Source organism: Colletotrichum costaricense (assembly GCF_030867565.1).
Source record: "Colletotrichum costaricense strain IMI 309622 chromosome Unknown Scaffold_22.1, whole genome shotgun sequence".
Classification (NCBI taxonomy): Eukaryota; Fungi; Ascomycota; class Sordariomycetes; order Glomerellales; family Glomerellaceae; genus Colletotrichum; species Colletotrichum costaricense.
The window spans coordinates 22,556-41,116 of NW_026848251.1; the positions used below are offsets into that span (position 1 = coordinate 22,556).

At 52.6% G+C, this 18,561-nt stretch overlaps 6 protein-coding genes across 6 annotated transcripts; 3 read left to right on the forward strand and 3 right to left on the reverse strand.

Annotated features, from left to right (window-relative positions):
- Positions 1-298: 298 nt before the first annotated feature.
- Positions 299-2,119, forward strand: CCOS01_14838 (glycosyl hydrolase family 47; the record flags this gene model as incomplete). The annotated part of the gene is made up of 1 exon (XM_060462980.1): positions 299-2,119. One exon carries the CDS (start codon positions 299-301, stop codon positions 2,117-2,119), a length of 1,821 nt encoding a protein of 606 aa, XP_060306165.1.
- A 127-nt stretch (positions 2,120-2,246) lies between these two features.
- Positions 2,247-3,956, reverse strand: CCOS01_14839 (tannase and feruloyl esterase; the record flags this gene model as incomplete). The annotated part of the gene is made up of 1 exon (XM_060462981.1): positions 2,247-3,956. The coding sequence occupies one exon, from the start codon at positions 3,954-3,956 to the stop codon at positions 2,247-2,249; it is 1,710 nt and encodes a 569-aa protein (XP_060306166.1).
- A 1,510-nt stretch (positions 3,957-5,466) lies between these two features.
- Positions 5,467-5,733, reverse strand: CCOS01_14840 (uncharacterized protein; the record flags this gene model as incomplete). Its single annotated transcript, XM_060462982.1, has 1 exon — positions 5,467-5,733. One exon carries the CDS (start codon positions 5,731-5,733, stop codon positions 5,467-5,469), a length of 267 nt encoding a protein of 88 aa, XP_060306167.1.
- A 140-nt stretch (positions 5,734-5,873) lies between these two features.
- CCOS01_14841 (uncharacterized protein) lies at positions 5,874-8,005 on the reverse strand (the record flags this gene model as incomplete). Its single annotated transcript, XM_060462983.1, has 2 exons — positions 5,874-7,455; positions 7,506-8,005. 2 exons carry the CDS (start codon positions 8,003-8,005, stop codon positions 5,874-5,876), a joined length of 2,082 nt encoding a protein of 693 aa, XP_060306168.1.
- A 4,475-nt stretch (positions 8,006-12,480) lies between these two features.
- On the forward strand, positions 12,481-13,007 carry CCOS01_14842 (uncharacterized protein; the record flags this gene model as incomplete). The annotated part of the gene is made up of 2 exons (XM_060462984.1): positions 12,481-12,614; positions 12,689-13,007. The coding sequence occupies 2 exons, from the start codon at positions 12,481-12,483 to the stop codon at positions 13,005-13,007; spliced, it is 453 nt and encodes a 150-aa protein (XP_060306169.1).
- A 1,723-nt stretch (positions 13,008-14,730) lies between these two features.
- On the forward strand, positions 14,731-15,834 carry CCOS01_14843 (uncharacterized protein; the record flags this gene model as incomplete). The annotated part of the gene is made up of 2 exons (XM_060462985.1): positions 14,731-15,262; positions 15,674-15,834. The coding sequence occupies 2 exons, from the start codon at positions 14,731-14,733 to the stop codon at positions 15,832-15,834; spliced, it is 693 nt and encodes a 230-aa protein (XP_060306170.1).
- Positions 15,835-18,561: the final 2,727 nt, after the last annotated feature.

Consider the following 18,561-nt stretch of genomic DNA (forward strand, 5'->3'; position numbering starts at 1 on the left):
TGAATGCAACCCTTTCTCATCATTAGACTTTCGTTCATCACATCATAGTAGCGGGAAATAGGGTGCCAAGCGTCTTTGAGCTGGCGACATGCTGTTCGCAATGGGACATGGGGGCCGCAATATAATCCTGACAGCATGTTTGCTAACCGCCAAGATGGGGCCAAACGGACAGAGTACAAAGGAGAGGATATGCCTGGGGTTCATAAAGAGAGCATGTCAGGGGACAGATGAGGAGGGGATCGAGGGGCCCTCTTGAACCTCTCTGCTCTCATCAATCATCTCTGCTGCATTTTTCAAGATGATTGTCCCTCGAAGAAGACAACCATGCTTCATCTTCTGGGCTGTGCCCGTGTTATTGCTTCTGTGCATCTTCTGGCAGAGTGACTCTAGACTGCCAACCCTACCATCGATATCTTCGTTATCGCAAACGTCACTCCCTCCTAAGCCAGTCCAATGGCAGACAGAAGATGACAAACACTACTTCTGGAGGACGAGAAAGGTCAACTACCCAGCCCCGACTCCCCTACGACAACTCCCAACATGCCCCCACGTCCGCTTCCCCCAAGTTCAGGCCCATTTCCCACCCGAGACCGGTACCCAACGCCGCGTCCGCGGAGAACGCCAGCAAGCCGTCAAGAAAGCTTTTGCCAAAGCATGGGAATCCTACCGCGACAACGCATGGATGTACGACGAACTCACTCCCGTCTCCGGGAAAGGCCGCAACACGTTCGGAGGCTGGGCCGCGACCCTCGTGGACTCCCTCGACACCCTCTGGATCATGGACATGAAGTCCGACTTCGACGAGGCTGTCGCCGCCGCGGCGACAATCGACTTTACACACACCGACCTGGACGAAATCAACGTCTTTGAGACAACCATCCGATACCTGGGCGGCTTCCTCTCGGCCTTTGATCTGTCAGGCGACGTTCGCCTCCTCCGAAAAGCAGCTGAGGTCGGCGAGATGCTCTACAAGGCCTTTGACACGCCCAACCGTATGCCCATCACCCGCTGGAAAGTCGGCGATGCAGCCCGCGGTGACGCCCAGGACGTCGGGAATGGCGCTCTGGTAGCTGAGATCGGGAGTCTCTCAATGGAATTCACCCGCCTCTCATTACTAACAGGCGACCCCAAATTCTGGGACGCAACTCAACGGATTATGGAAATCTTCGAACGCCAAGAAAACAAAACCAACATCCCCGGTCTCTGGCCTCTAGTCGTGAACCCCAAAGACGAAGTCTTCAACCAAGGGGACGACTTCACCCTCGGCGCCATGGCCGATTCCCTCTACGAATACCTCCCCAAAATGTCCGCTCTCGTAGGCGGACGCAGCGGGATGTACAAATCCATGTACGAAGCCGCCGTGAAGCCCGCCATCGAACATAACCTCTTCCGGCCCATGACGCCGACCAACGAAGATATCCTCATCGCGGGGCAGGCGCACTCTCGCGAATCCAACGGTGTACGTACTATTGAACAGGAGCCGCAGGGCCAGCACCTTGTTTGCTTCATGGGTGGGCTTCTTGCGCTTGGTGGGAAGCTATTCAACCACCCCGACGAAGTGTCTGTGGCGAGGAAACTTGTCGACGGGTGTGTGTACGCTTACAAGTCTTTCCCGCATGGCATCATGCCGGAGACGTTTTACATGGTCCCCTGCCCCTCCAAGCAAGAATGCGCATGGGACGAAGCCCTCTACAAAAAGCACGTCCTCGAACGGGCAGAGAGAAAGGACGACGACGAGGTTCTCACCGCAGACGAAATCATCAAAAAGGACCGCCTTGTTCCAGGATTCTCTGCCGTTCCGGACCGGCGCTATATTCTCCGCCCCGAGGCAATTGAAAGTGTGTTCATCATGTACCGCACCACAGCCGACACGAGCTTGTTAGACTCGGCGTGGGACATGTTTTCGTCCATTGACAACGTCACGAGTACGGAACTTGCCAATACGGCAGTGTGGGATGTCACGGCCGAGGGACGGCCTCCGCAGTCGGACTCGATGGAGTCGTTCTGGATGGGGGAGACGTTGAAGTACTTTTATCTCATCTTTAGCGAGCCTGGGTTGGTGAGTTTGGATGAGTTTGTGTTCAATACCGAAGCACATCCTTTCAGACGATGGAAGTGAGGTGGTGTAAACGTTGTTGTATATATCACATGTATAAATATCATGGCCGGATTATGAACAACTGAAGTGCTTCACTTCCTCGATATCTTGTTTGATCCCCTCAAGCAAGCATCCCTCAAAACCTCCCTCAAAGTTCCTCCTTCTCCTCGATCACCTCAATCTTCTCTCCGGGCTTTACACAAACCCAAGTCTTCCCATTCCAAACCCCTTCCTCTGGATAAAGACAAATCCTTCTAACCTCCTCATCAACAACCACCTTCCCATCCTCTCCAATCTTGAACCCCCTCGCATCCAACTGCCCCGGCGCAACACCCCTCTCGACCCACGCCCTTAACTTCTCCAACGCACTCCAGGGAAACGGCGCTCCATACATCGAAACGCAGTGATTCACCCCAGGAACCTCAAAATACCTCCAAAACTCCTCAATCTCAACTCCGCGCTTCGCCTCGATCCCCTTGGCCTTCTCATACAGTCCCCTTCCGACCTTGATAGAGATAGCCTGGTCCGCCATACCGTGCCACATGAGAACCTTTCCCCCGCGCTCCCTGAATCTTCTCATGTCCGGGATGGGCGTCCCGATGACGGAATCGTACTCCTCGACTCCCCGCCGGAATACGTCCCGGAAAGTCTCCCTCGATATCGAAGTCGGGTCAAACGCGGAATCCTTCTCGATGAACAGCCGGATCCATTCATCCGTCACGGAGAACGGCACACCTACACACCTTGTTCGATCCGTCTCGTCCTCACATACACTATTCATCATAGCAAGCAACCCAGCAAACTGTGTCCCAGGAACATAACTCGGAAACATCTCCCTCCCCTCCTCATCCAGCACACCCCCAACAACCTCCTCAACAACCTCAACCGCCCCCCTCGAAACCCTCCCCTCAATCTTCTTCCCATCCTTCCCATCACAACTAAACTCCCTCCCCTCCGCCGTCCTCACATCAAACCCACACTCCCCCAAGCGTCCGATAACCCCATCCCTCCTCCCATCACCCAAATCACACGCCTCAACCCCAGCCTTCACAATCGCCCCCAACTCACACCCAGAAGGCCAATACCCCCTCCACCGCATAACCAACTGCGGGAAATACAGCGACGTCACCATAGCAGGGAACTCCACGGCCGGACACATACTCAACACCCCGTCAAAGTCCCGCGGATACCGCTGCGCAACAGCCAGCCCCTGCCTCCCGCCCGTCGAACACCCCTTGAAGTAGCTATACCTCTCCTCAGCATCATAATACGCCCCCAGCACGGCCTTCCCCACGACAGCGAGCTCGTGAAGACTCCGATATCCAAAGTTGACTAGCAAAGGCCAATCAATATTCCCCGGACTTCGCAAAGCCCAGACGTCAGGCGGCGAACTCGCGAGGTGTCCGCCGTCCGTGACGGCAGCAACATACCCTTCTTGAATCGCCGCACTCGGTCCATCGCCATCTACCTCCCCGACAACGAACCCGCCGCCACCTAACCCCATGAACCGCTCATTCCACGCGCTCTTCTCGAGGGGAAGCCAGACGTGTATGTTGACGAGGTCATCGTGGCCTGGGTGGGTGTAGGAGACTGTGACGTTGCAGAAGGGGGGGATGCCGGTCGTGGAGGCGGATGTTGTCGCGAGGGACGCTTCAGAGAGGCGGTTTGGAAAGGAGGTGTAGTTGTGGACTGGGACGGCTGTTGTTTTGATGTGTTGGAGGCCTGGGATGGAGGGGAATGTGAAGGTTGAAGGGTCGCATTTTGGGGATGTGGATGCCGAGGTTGAGCTTGTGAGGGCGGCGAGGGTGAGGAGTGTCGTCCCGAGGAGGCCTGGGGAATTCGGTGGTTTAGAAAACATGATGTGCTCAAAGTGTATCAGTGTTGTCGTTGAACGAAGATGAAGTGTCCTACAAAGGGGGGGTAAGACTAGTTTCCGTACTTCTTAACAGACAGAACCAGAGGACACTACCCGGTGAGTCGGTAATAAATACTCATCCCATCCCTCAACCCCGTTCGTCTCTTGTAACATTGTGGATACCAAAGTGTCAAGCAAACGACTCCGTTCTCCAGGCTACAAGTCTTCGACTCTTCCCCGCCCTCCTCTTCTTCCCCCGCGTTGTTACCGGGCTCAAACTGGGGAACTACCAGTAACCGCTCCGCCCGACTCCCGGATATCTCGAAACAGATCATCGGACGAATCCCCTCAAAGCAAAAGGAGCTCGTGTCCTATATCTGGCCTCGTCGGCGACGTGGAAAACCTACCCGAAAATAACGTGCAGTCGTCGATTGCCAACACTTAATCTTTTCCTTGTAACTTACTTACCTACTCAGTTTGTATACTACTGAAAGAAAACCAAGAACAACGTCCAAAGTTCGCTCAAACTCCTCATCCGACGTGCCAATGATACCCCACGGACTCCCGGGGCCCGTCGAAACCCCGAACCTCAAAAGACACAGAAGTAATCAGAAAACAGCTCCAGTAACCCTATACAGGCGGGGGAGTGAGAAAGCGTTCATACCGGCATAGAACCGGCATTTCCCAGCCCCGGTCCCTCAGATCCACTTCCCAACGGCCTGACCGCTGAAGAAAAAACTCGGCAGACACGATCGGCATTCCCCCGAACGAGCCGGGTTGCGACATATCCGCATTCCGTCCGTACACGGCCAACTTCAAAGACCATCCGTCATTACTCCCCTAATCAAAGTGTGAACCCGGCGCAAATCCATCAATCCTGCCCCCCCCGCGTCTCCCAATCTCTTGATCGCCGTCACTGAACTTGCTTCATTGGCTGGCGGCTGACAGACAAGCTGCAGCACCGCTTACATGAACCACATCATCGTGCATAAAAAGGCTGGCCGTCCCTCGCCCTACTTTAGTACGCTTCCCCTCATCACAAGCAAATTCATGGGCCACATCATTCACCAGGAGAGAGAGTGAACAGTTTCCAGATAAGATAATCATTGAGAGCATGTGCGTCGTTATTCCTTCCGGTTGTACGCCTACAGACACATGTATACCGCCCGATCCTTGGTGATGGTCTTGAAACCATCGCTTCCAACTTTGTGAGCATCGACCAGGCTTCCCATAAAGCAAAGCCGCCAGTCGTTACCAAGCTCGGGTATCTCGTCCACACGCATATCCGCCAACATTTGCCTCCGTTCCTTGGCCTGCTTCCATATACATGCGTGCAGGCCCACTGTCCGTCTGTCTCAACCGCCGAGAGAGCGACACATTACTATCCACCACTGAATCCATCATCCCGGAATGAGTGGGTATCTCATTGATCGTGAGCAAGCGTTACGGGGAATCAAAAACAAAGATAAGGAAATTCTACTTGCGAAATCGCTGCGAGAAAAGAAAAAAACCGTCAATGGTGAACCAAACCTGATGGCAAACTGAAAAGGAAACCGTAAATGTCGAAGCAGGATATCGAAATGAAAAGGGAAAATGAATAGAAAGAGAAAGTGGAAAAGTCGACCGTAATCCAGATGAGCTGAGATGAGGGTGGTGACACCCAGAGAGATAGGAAATCAATTTCAACGCTATGTATCAACGCCTGCCATAGATAAAATGCAGTTGCCCACCAACTTGATAGAAAACGGGATATCATGATAAGAAAGCGACTGTATGTCATGCAAAGACTGAAAGCTTTGCCGACATAGATTCCAAGTAAGGGAGAAGGAAATTCGTCAGTCGTGTTGCGTATATGTACCATCGCCTCTCGGGGCATGGTAAAAGGACTGTAAAGAGGCGCATTGATGATTCACAAGAGTCTCAGTACGCAGTGGCAGTGGTTCCCTCGCTCGTGGCAACGGCCACCAGCGCCTCCAAACGTCTCAGAGGGTCAGGATTACCGGGCGGTTGCTGCTGGGCTTGCTGCGGCTCAGGCTGTCGTCCCGGAAAACCAGCAAAGTGACCCATATTGGGATGGACCATGCGGTTGACATGGGGTCCACGAGGATCTTGGCTGGGCGCTTCCGGGCGAGGTCCGTGAACGTTGCTTCCCATAGGACCATGGTACCATCCGTGGCGTTTAGTGTCCCTGTGTGCAAACGACGGCGCCGACATCGTGTGCTGATGATTGCGAGTGAATGCACCCGAGTTGGCATACGAGGGCTGGTCGACCTCGAATCGCACAGTCGGCGGGTTCAAGCGAACCTGCTCTGCTTGTGCCTGCACTGCCTGGTTCACTTCGTTTGCCCACGCCCCGGCGCTATCGCGAGGAGGTGTCGTGTTGGAGGCAATGTCCAGTCTTGTCAGGCCCCGGTGCAAGCTCATATCCCATTGGGCCACATTCCGCCGTTCATCAGCGACAGCTTCGGTGCCGGGAAGCATGGGCCGGCGGTGACCGCCCTCCGCATCGACCATCATCGGCGACGGGATTCGTCTTGGGGGCGACACCTGTCTCGATGGCAGAGGGTCAAAGGATTCAATGCCAGGCAACCGAAGCGTCTGCTGAGGATTGGGCGCATTGGCGATGGGCGGCGCGGGATTCGGCTGAAGTTGACCGGGAGTGAGTACGTTGCTGAGGTGGCTGGTATTGGTGTTGAAGGTCCTCGTGTCAGGATGCCAAGTTCGCCTGCGCCAAGCCTCGTCTGCGTTAGACGAGGTCGAGTCCCTCCTGCCAGACCATGCTGATGTCGGCGTTGTCGGCGATGCCAGGTGGCTGCTGGGGGCGGGGGAGAAGGCTCCCATATTGGAAGTATTGACAGGCCCATTGCCGTAGACAATTCTGTTGACCGGTGCGCCGTGCGGTGACTGAAAAGGATTGACGCCGGAGGGCACGCTGAGTCGCCGGCCCGGAGTCCGGGAGCCAGAAGAGTACATGCTGTGAGATCGGGAGTGCGTGGTAGTAGGAGAAGCGATTGCCGAACCCCATCGCGGACTGCTTTGACCGGTAGAGAAGGTGGCTGACGTCGGTGTGCTGTAGTCAGTTGGCGAGACAGGGCGATAGCCGTATGGACCGTCTCCGGCACTTCGGTACGATTCGAGTGACAGGCGGGAGCGGGGGTCGCTTGCCATAACGAGAGGCGGCGGGCGTCGTCGAATATCGTCTCGAGATCCAAAAGCTGACCCGATAGAGCCCACGCTGGCGATGCTGGATGTCGAGAGCGACTTGGAGTGACCCCTGACGGGACCAGGCGCGCTGCCAGCTGTTGATGCGCGAGCCCTGCCCCCCTGCTGACGCACACGCTCAGTGCGCATCTGCCTCTGGAACCTAGCACCAGTCGCTGCTAAGGAATCTATGGGGATATCCTCGTTGACGTGCACCGTCTGTGCGTGTTGTCGCAGGTTATCGAGACGGGAGAAACGGCGCGAGCAGTGACACTGGAATGGTCTCTCGCCGGTGTGTTTCCTGGGACGATTAGCAAAGATCGTCATCTATGGGGACGATAGAGAGCCTACCGAATGTGCCTGGCCAAATGTTCGCTTCGGGTAAAACTCAAGTTGCAGGGCGGGTAATCCGTGCAATAAAATCGCTGTGACTTCTTCTTCTTGTTGGATCTGGTACCATCGGCATTCACACTGTCGTCGTCAGATCCCTCTTCACCTTCGCCGTCGGACTCGTCCATGTCCACATCCTCCGAGTCCCTTGATCTCCTTGAGTGTTGTGAGTTTGCTCTTGTCGGGGTCTTGACCTTCTCGGCACTCTCGGGAACCTGAACAGCCTGGGGAAATGGCGAGCTTGGCAAAGGCTTCTGGGATGCCAGACCAGTAGTGCCACTGCCACTGCTGAAAGTTGCTTTCGTGGGCGTCTTCACGTCCTCGGCCATCGGCTGTGGTGTCCGCGGGAGCGGTGCAGTGGTTGGCTTCGGTGTGGTTGGTGACGTCGTCATCATCTTGTCGTCCATCTTTACATCGGCACCAGGTAATGGCGAATTTACTGGTCTAAATGCAGCGGCCATGTTCAAACTGTGCTGTGATTCAGGATAAGCGGGCGTCGAGGAGGACAGCCTGGTGAATTCCTCTCGCTGTGGAGGAGAAAGTGCAGACGCAGGCTCGCGAGGCCGAGTCGAGCACAAAAGGAACACAGGTGCGGGGAGTGCAGGCTGCGGAAGGTAGTATTTGAGTATGATTTGAGCCGGGAGGAGAGCGGGCTGAAGAAGGGCGGGGAAAGGGCGGAATGAGAGGGGGTAAAGGGAAGAAGAAAGAAGAAAAAATGTCCCGAATCTGAATCAAGTCATCCGAGAAGTTGCTGTCTGGTTTCGAACTCTTTGGATGTCTCTCCGTTCCAAGTATGCGTAGAGGAAGAGGAGGAAGAGGTGATGGTGGTGGTGGCGGCGGCAGCAACGGGCTTTGAAAGGGCGACAAAGGTGTCGTGAGCCGGATGTGTGTAGAGATGAGAGTCGTGGAGCGCCGATGGAAGTGCGACCGACGTCGATGATCTATTCCCCCCGGGCCTGGGAGAGTGGGGTGGTCTGCTGGAACAAGGTGCAAGGCCGGTTTGGTAGCGGTAGCGCGGTTGAGGACGGATACCGACTGCGTATTTCGTAGTATAACGGAGCAGAGTGGAGGACGAAGAGAAGAGAGACAAGTTGGTACGGAGACAGCAAGGCGAGGGGCAGGCGGCTCTAGAAAAGGACCTGCCAGGGGAGTGTGGCGATGAATGGTCGATGATGAAAGACGTGCCCTGATCTGACCCTGCTGGCTGCAGTAAAGTGGTTCTCAGTGGTTCCTCGCTGACTTTTCTTCCCCCTGCCTCCGGCTTTACGCCTGCTTGCGTTCGTTCGAGTCTAGCGACAGGTAGTGTCGAGAGCTGGGCGGAGTTTGTCTAAGATGGGTTGGAGGAGCCAACCAACCAGCCTCCTCTTGGGGGTGTGCGTCGTGTGCGTCTTGGGGGATCCGGCGCACCAAGTCGGCGAATTTGGGTGGGAGTGTCTGTGGGCTATCGCAGAACCAATGTAGTCCGGTCCAATGCCAATCAAGATCCGAGTTGACGGGTTTGCAAGCTGGGTGCCCTGCGTTTTAGTAGACGATTTCGTAGGTTGCTGACTTGCAGTATCCGTATAGACCGAATATCAGCTCAAGTACCGAGCGTTATAGAGCAGGCTGTGATGGTCCTGATTCTTGGAGGGAGCGGGCTGAAAGGCACAAAAGAGTCTTCTTTGGCGATATGTTAAATGTCAAAGCCCAGGCAATTCTCTGTGCACCGGAACTTGCTGGGAACGATAGAGAGGGGGAGAAAGGAATAAAGCATATGGTCTGCAGTGAGGGCGAGGGAGGATTCGTAAGTAGTTGATGATGGTCACAGCACACGGAAGCGCTGGCGGTACTCGTGTACGAGAAAGAGTTGGTGGACCCAAGGCAGGCCAGGTCCAGGGCCAGGGCCGGACGCCAGGGTCAGGGTCAGAACCAGGACCTGGCGGCGGTAGTGGTATTGGTGGAGTCGATTGGCGGGAGGTACAAGGGGTACATGAAAGTCAGACGGCTTGGTGTGAGATCCCAGTCAGCCGGGCGGTTGGGAGGGGGTCAAGGTCGAGGTCGAGGTCGATGTCCCAGGACTAGGACGGACTAGAGACGGACGGGAGGCGAGAGTGGCCGGAACGGTGGGAAATGGGGCTTGCTCATCCGTCTGCGGGCGGGAAAACGCCTTGAGTAAACTGGCAGTCGATGGTCTCTGACGGGCGCGTGAGAAACGGAGGACAGTGTCGAGCGAGGTGTAGGCGACGGCCAGCCCAAGTCGCTAAGGTAGCGGGGCACGAGAAGCGACGAGGCGTCTGCGAGAGGGAGGAGAACGTGGTGACTCCAGCGCCGGGCCACCACCAGGGCGAGGGGGCACACGGGGAGGTTGGTTGGCGGAGTTGCTGTGACGGCGTGGCCAGTGCCAGACAGGGCAGTGGGCCAGACGTAAGGTACCGATTATGGCTGGCTGGCTGGCTGTCTTGATCGAGTGCAGGCACACAAGCAGAGACGGGAGACGCAATGCGAATGCTGGTCTTGGAAAAAATTGTCCGTGGGTTCGAGGGTTTGCCAGGAACAAAGGATGAAAGGTCGAGGCACCGCAGGGGATTGGTGGCCAGGTTGGGAACTCGGAGGGGTTTGTTGACGGGTGCGAGTTGCGAGGTTGACGAGGTCAAAGTCAAAAAGGACGGCGGCCAAGCCAGTCTGTGAGGTAAGGGACCTGGCCCGAGGTTGCGATGCGCCGATGTAATACTCCGTATTTGGAGTTTGATACCGCCGTTGTTGGTGGTGATGCTTTTGCTGGTGCTGGTGGATGATACGCCAGGCAGTGGATTCCCGTCCTGTGGATTACGCTGTAGCGTAGCCGTACAGCAAGGTACCGTACCGTCGAGAACCTTGCCCTGCCTGTGCTGTTGGCAGCTGGACCTTTTGACTTTGGCGGCGTTTTCCTTGTCGATGCGCTGTGCTGCTACCCTACGCAGGGGTAGGCGGTAGAGTAGGCGGGGACAAAGTTGGACGGATACGGACGCAAAAGGGATAAACGGCAGGATGCATTCGGTGCCACGATGGGCGGGTACGTGGATGCGTGAATGCTTGGCCTCCGAGGCACGGCTACTTGGTGTATGGAGTAGAATGTAGGTCTTCGACTAGGGTGGTGTGGTGCTGTATCGGTAATAGTGTCGTGTATAGAAGGTATCCGTAGAAAGTGGTCTTGAAAGATGTGGATGCGACAACGAGCGGTGGGAGGTTGGTAACGGAAGCTGAAAAGTGTCACTGGGCGAGATATCATGGATATCCGTGTAAGAGTGTCAAATGTGATGGACGGTACGGAGTATTGATGATGTTGTAAAAAGTGTGCGTGCCGGCGGTCGGGATTGGGGGGCTCGGCTCGGCGTCGTCAATGTGTTGGTTGGGTGTGTATTTCTTCCAGCGGTAAGCTGGTAATAATGGATGACTCGATATGTCGATGGATGGAGAGAGAGCAATTAAGGTAAGGCAACGTAAGTATCCAAGAATCCCTCAAGTAGAGAGGGTCGAGTCTGGAAGAGATGATGTGCTGTGCCTGTGTGTGGCTTTCCACGGTGGAGGTGGAGGGATGAGTGAGGGGAGCCATGGGCAAATTGACCGGGCGGCGGCGAGGGAGGGGCGGCGATAAGGATAAGCGGATAAGGCGATAAGGTAGGTACAAGCCAAGGCCCTGTGATGCGACAAATGGAAGGCACAGCCCGAACTTTGCGCGGGCTGACGACGGGCAGGAACTCAAGAAGGCACAACCAAACTTACAAGGTTCATATGGGCAGGGACGAGGTCACGTTCTGCCCGTGTACGCAGTACGTAGTAAGGTAGTTCAGTGAAAAGTCAGTTTGGTCAGGTCCAGGTCAGGTACGGACGGCACGGCAGCAACAAACAGGGAAGGATGACTCTGGCAATGACATGCAGCCTCGATCCATCCGCGCCTTCCACAATGCGCAGTCATAGGTATGTACTCTGTAAAAGTGTCTCACCAATACGTATAGTGTAGTAGGTATAAGGCACCCGTACCTCTCTCCGTTTACATCACGCAGAAAACAGTCAGGAACAAGACGAAAAGGTAGTTTTACTTGAGGCAGCCACTTGCTGTACTCCGTACCTGAGGCACTTTACGGTTTACCCGACCTGACCTGCCTTACTTCCGTGCCTTAGCTGATGCACCAAGACGGGTCCAACACGATGTTCCTGAAGAAGGCACGCCGCAAGCCGCGCGCCGCACGTTGGGACCAGGTGCGGTGCCTGGCCCTGACTCCAATGTTCCTTCCTCACGGTAAGGTACGGAGTACGTACGTGGAAAAATGAGTGGTCGGTGCAGATGGTCAACGCAGGAAGGAGGCAGACAGGAGAAGGAGACGGAATTGGAAACAAGAGGCGCCTTCCCAGCCTGGCCGGACTTGAAAATCCATCACACCCGTTCCGTTGCGCTTACCTGACTGACCCGGAGTCCATTGTCTAAGGTGTCGGCGGTCGCAACTCACAAGTTCCCTTTTCGACGGCGGGATGATGTGTCGCATGTACCCCTTGGCCGTGTCTGCCATGAGAAAAGTACACGGACTGTGCCCCTCACCCCTCCCCCTCCCCCTCCATCACCCCGCCCCTCTTCTTTTTTTTTCCCCTGCTGCACCATGCGAGGGGTTGGGTGCGCCCTGAGTGGCCGCCTTCTCTTTTTTCTCTCTCTCTTCTCAGGTAAGCACCTCAACTTTTGTTCGCACCTTCGCTTCCTCAGGTCTTAATAGCCACCACTAACAGCCTAGCGTCGCCTTAGCCCAGGCACCTCAGAGTGGGGACCAGGTGTTGGCGTCTGGCGTCTGTGACCTTCAACTCTCAACTCTTTCCTCTCCCACCAGTGCCACCCCCGTCTCCCGTGCCTGTCCCTGGCCGTGGCCCTGTCAACGTCTTTCAGGCTTCCCAAAGCCCAGGGCAGGGGCCTTCCTTTCTATAAAAAGCCATGGCCAAGAGGGGAAAGACTCACGGGGCCTGTGCGCTCAGTCCGTCGCCCGTCACCCGCCAAGCGAGAATCCACCCCGCAATCGAGGCGCCGCCCTTCCGTCTTCAACCTGAGGTGGACCTGGAAGGCGCGATGTGCTGAGGCTTCTTGGCAGAGACACATATCCCTTGGTACCGATATACGCCTGACATATATGCCTTTCTACAAGGCTCACAAGGCTTGCGATGCTTAATCGAGGATATATGTGCGTCGCTATGTGTCTCGTCAAGTATCCGGACGATAAGCAAAACCACTTAGTCAACCACGTCAAGGTAACAGGTGTAGTGGTAGAGCGGAACCCCTCATTCCAGGTAAACGAGCCGCGAACGACGACACGGACCAAGACGGACGATTTTCTCAACGAGAGACCGGGACAGCACGGCGTGCCGGAGGCGACAACCAGGCATGTGCCAGTCCTCAACCCCGGCCCATTCGACCTTAATGCGTTTCCTCCCTTCCGTCGCTTCCGTTTCGCAGACATCAGCTAAGGTGAGGTACACGGGTGCAGATGCAGATAGTGGCTGTTCCGTCTTAGGTCGACTTCTGTGTTAAAGATGGTATCTTGCCGAACCGTAGGTCGCATGATGATAGACACAAGCCACGGGAAGCATATTGATTAAATGTGTCTGGCCGAGTAATGTCACCGGGCGAGAATGTGCATCTTATTCGTGCCGTCGTGGCGCACCACACGTGTCTACCTTACCTTCGTACCTTGTTTCTTGGACCTGCCTTACCTCGACTAAGCCAAGGTACTACTTTTCAATATCTTACGACACTCCATTTGTGGTACCTGTTGATACGTTCTTCTCAGTCCTGCCTCGCGTCCCTCACAAGTACCCTCGTCCATGTTCTCCCGCCGGCGATCGACTGTTGAAGAAGGTCCCGGCTAAGGAGGAGCCAGCTACGGGGCACTCTGAGCTTGTGCCTGCCTTACCTTTTCATCATAAGGCCGGCACGACGGGAACGTGACATGGCAGATCAGGAACAGGAACAGGCAGGCGATGCCAGAACTGAGTGGGGCCGGACTCCACGAGTCTGATCAATGGAGATGAAGGACCAGGCACGGTCACTCAGCGCCGGGAATGAACCGACATCGTCGCTTCCACTGCTGGTGTTTCTTTCTTGCCCGACGTAAATTGTTGCTCATCAAGGTGCTGCATCTGTCTCTGTTTGGTTCCATTTCCATCTTGCATTTTCCACCTTATGTAAGGTAAGGTACCCGAATGTACTTTATTCCAAGGGAAGGTAATCACCCAGTCATCCAAATTCTCCAGCAGTTTGGACTCTCCCTTTTCGTCTCAGACTGACAGCCGAGAATTCCGCATGCCCGGCCGTTGCCCACGTTGTCTCCTTCCCTGTTGTGTCCTCTCCTCCGTACCTCCGTACCGCCCGCCGTACCTCCGTACCATTTGCCATCTGCCAACGTCCATTCCGCATCTGCCGTCTGTCACCACCCACCATCAACCACCACCCACCACCACCACAACCTCCATCCTCAACATCTTCAGCTACGTCTCGGCAGCGATTTTTCCATTCCAGCCGGACCAACATCCTGAGACGCATCGAATTCCTCCAGCTCTACCCAAGCTACCCCGTACACCACGAATACCTACCAATAGTCTCTGATCTCTGACTATCGACACGACTGCCTTACCTCCTTCAACTTCCTTCGCGGCTTCGTCTTGGTTCAAGGGATGCCGCACGCCAGACGCACGCCAACCCACCAGCCCACTCACACTCGCGTACTTTTTCTCTGTTGGCACACCCTCACAACCCTCTCACCGGGCCCTTCCCTTGGATGGACACCACCACCAGACCAGACCGCCTGGCTAGGAGAAGGACGGGAGTGACGGGCTTTTCAACTCTCGCCAATCATGTTGGCATCATAGCGACAATGGAGCATCGCCACACAATACTTTCTGTGGTTCTCTTGCGAGCCCCTCGTCTGAGAGACCGAGACCAGGCACTCGTTCTCGACCTCAGCCATCAAGGGCGGCCCTCCCTTGCCCGGCCACAGTCGAGCTCGGTGTGACCCAGGCCCTAACACCGACCAGGTCCAACCCCGGACGAACACCATCAAAAAACACAAAAGTCGCTGCCGTCACATCTCATCACCACCACCCGATAGGATCCGTACTCGTCCCGTGACAACCATCCCGTAGGTAACCACCGTGGGAGCTGCGTACCCCTGTACCTGAATCTAGCCTCGAGATGTCTACCCGGGTTCAATTATCGAAGAAGCCATCGTCAATCGGAAATCCACGCCGAATGCTCATTCATCCTTGGGACGATGCCAGCAATTTCGACACAAAATGCATACACGCCAAGGAAACACTGCTGAGAATCTCCTCTTGGCTCTTTGAAATGAACTACTCTTTGCGAGGTATTGTCCCTCTAGCTCAATCGCATTCGCGATCTCCGGGCGGGAGTTACAGCCCGGCAGATGAAAGCCGGTCGTTATCCAGCTTCCCCACCATCTCGTCAACATCGCATTCAACATGGCACTGCCACGGTACAACAATCGATCCGACGTTTACAGCCAACGACAAACTTGGCCCCGAATGTTTCGGTCTCGAACACAACGCTAGCTTACCGAGTCGCGGTCCTGCGCCAGACGTGTGCGCGGCAATCAATCACCGACATTATCCTCGCCTCGCGGTCTGGAATGATTCAGTCGCCCTCATCGCCAGCTCGCATCACCCACACAGGAGCGTCTTCCTAGCAGCCATGTTCTGGCTACTGGTACACTTCGATTTTTCGCTCGTCGCGAAGATACATTTGCCTGCCAACCTGCTATTTGTTTATCAGCCAGACAGAATAGGCAGCTCGCCCGTCTGCGATACGCACGCACAAACTCCAGCCGCATTCTCCACGATGTGCTTCAGCACCCTTCGTGCCTGCATACCTGCATTCACAGGACGTACCACAGCACGCTCGGGATGGGTGGAAACCTGCCGATGCCCTACGTTACTGCCCCGCACTTGACCGAACGCGGGGGGCTGGCCACCCAGCCCTGGTCCTGGACTGCTAGGCGATGGCCGCAGGGACACCACGACGCTGATTCTTATGCCCTATCTTCTAGAGTAAGGCTGGCGCCGCTCGCTGGCCAGAGGGGGCGTGGAGGGCAAGGATGCCCGCCGATCTTCACTGACAGATCGCAGAATTCCTCACCATGCCGCTCCACCGACGCTGCTGAAGATCACCAAGACCCTATGTCATCATGCGCGACGCTTAAGAATTCTTTACCAAGCCGCCATTGAACTCGTCGCCCCTATCATTTTAAGGGTTGAATCGTCGTCCTCGCTGGACAGGTAGGTCAGCACTGACCGTTTTCTTTCAAAGTCGAGATGCTGTCCGGAAATCCTACAATATTTGGCTCGTTGTCGGCTTCGTTGATTAGATTACTTTGGCGGATCCCCAAGCGCCCATCAATGCTGGACAACTCAGCACTCCTCATTCGTCACCGGGCATATCGCTCACTTTCCCTCTGTCGTCCTCTTCATCAAGCGCACCGACAATTTAGAATTCTATAGATGACTCTCACGACGTTGCGTCTGCTTATCTGCGCTGCGCTGCGCCGCCAACCGCTGCATCAGCTCACAGCCACCGTAAAGTGTCGCATAGCACGACGTTTGATTTCCAATGTTCGACGTTGTCAAACAACCGATAGAGGGTCCAGTAAATGTCTGATCCGACTGATCAGGTGATGCCGACCTCGTCTCCCAGTTGGCCCAGAGTGACGGCCATGAACGAAGTATCTGCGTCAATCTGAACGGCCCAGCTCAGGTCAGCCAATGCATGGCAGCCCCCACCAAATGATCCTGGCTCCTGGCCGTCCATACTCGCTGCTCGGAGAATGAGGAATTTTAGACTCTGCGCGGATGAAACAATGCATCGGAATCCCCGCCCCTTGGCTTCGCGTGTCAACGGCCTGCTGGGAAGATGCCGGCACGTAGCCAGCCTAGCGCCTGGCTACTACTGCCTGTCAGCGGAAACAATGGGCGGGCAAGCATCGGATCGCTGATCAGAACTCAGGGCGAGATCCCGCCCGCTCTTCCAAGGACGCAAGCTTGGAGCCGCTGTGATTGGAATGCATCGAGCGACGGGTCACTGGCGCCAACATGAGTCTGCAGCTGGGACTCGAGCAAGGCGTCTCCTTGTACCATTATCGTCGAGCTCTGCAGAGTACATACTGAGATTCTTTATCCCGCGGCGTTGTTTGGTCAACAATCGCAGCCACCCCTCCGCATCCAACACAGGATCAGCGACTATAGATGGGCGAGGATATTCTGCCAGCAGCTCCCGCTATTCTGCCCCCAAGTGTGGCTGCGGCAGGCCCTACCTCCGGGCTCGGAGCCCAGCTGCCCATACCCACCCACCTACCCACCTACCTACCTACCTACCTACCCACCCACCTATAACCACTACTTCGTCAACCTCGCCGTCACTACCGCTACCGCTATTACTAATTAAAACTATTCCTAACGTTAATATACTATAAAAAGAGAATAATTATAAAATTAACAATCCCTTTGTTTATTAGTATATTATTAATTATAATAAATACGGTTATATAGAGTATAATTACTTACTTTATAGCTAGCGATTCCCTACCCTATTTAATATTAAAGTAGTACTTAATAAGGCTATTTACGAAGCTAGCTTCGTAATCTAAATTATTTAATATAAGCCCTCCGCTAGGGCGTTAATTACTATTACTTATTATTATATTTATAACCCGCGTTATAATTAAAAACTATAATACTTCGTAAAATTAACCTACCTAAATAAGTATTATAAATCCTTAACCTCGTTTATAAATTACTATTAGTAAATTATTATTAGCTTTTTAAGTAATAATTAGCTTTTTTATCCCGTCGTTAATAACTTTTATAACTACTATAACTACTTATTTAGTAATACTAACGCTTTTATATATTACTAACGCGCGCTACTATATAATAAAAAGGATTAAATCGTTAATTAATAAAATAAAAGTATTTAACCTATTTAAATCCTTTTAAACCTATAATTAAAAAGTAGTAATTATAATAATATTATTACCCGTAATATACTTAATATATTAACTACTTACTACTATAATAAATTAAATAATAGAACCCTTATTAAATAATTATTTAATTAATTACGTAATTTTATAAAATACTAGTACCGCTTTTAATATAATAACATAGGCTATATTATAAGCTTATTTATCGTACTTATTACTATAATTTCCCTATTTTAATAATATTTAAATATTTTATTAATAAATTCTATATATAAAACTAACTAATTTAATATACCCTTATTTAATATTTATAGGGTAACTAATAATAGTTATACTTTTTAAATTATAAGCTACTTTTTATTTAATAAAAAAGAAGCTAATTATTATTAAGTTATTAACTAGTTATTAGTATTACTCCGGGCCTATAAAATTCACTTTTTATAAGTTACGTATATAAATTATAAGATTACTTTACTTAATATTCTTAATAATAATACCTAATTTAAAATAGTACTACACGTATTCTATTACTAATATATTAACTTTAATATACTAGCCCGGACCTAGTATTACTTCGGCCCGGCTACGAAGAACGAGATTAGTATAATTATATATAACCCTTATTTCTAGTAATTTCTTATAGATTAGGGTAATTTCTTCTATAATTAATTAATAGTTATATATTATAACTAATTATTTAAATTTTAAATTACTAAGTACCCTGCGGTAGTAATTAATTACGTTATTAATACCTAGCTTAAGCTATAATATAAGAAAATCGTACTTATTTAAGTTAACTAAATTAGGTACTTCGGTTACTTAACTATATTAATTATTAAATCCTTATATATAAATATTAAAGTATAAGTTTATTACTATATAAGTAACTTTAAAGCCGTATTTAATAAATTAGTTATTTTTTAAGTAAGTTAAGCAGCCATAATTAGTACTTACTAAACCCGTCGCTAGGCTAAAGTATTAAATATTATTATAAAATTATTTTAAAAGAAAATACGTTCGTATATATATTA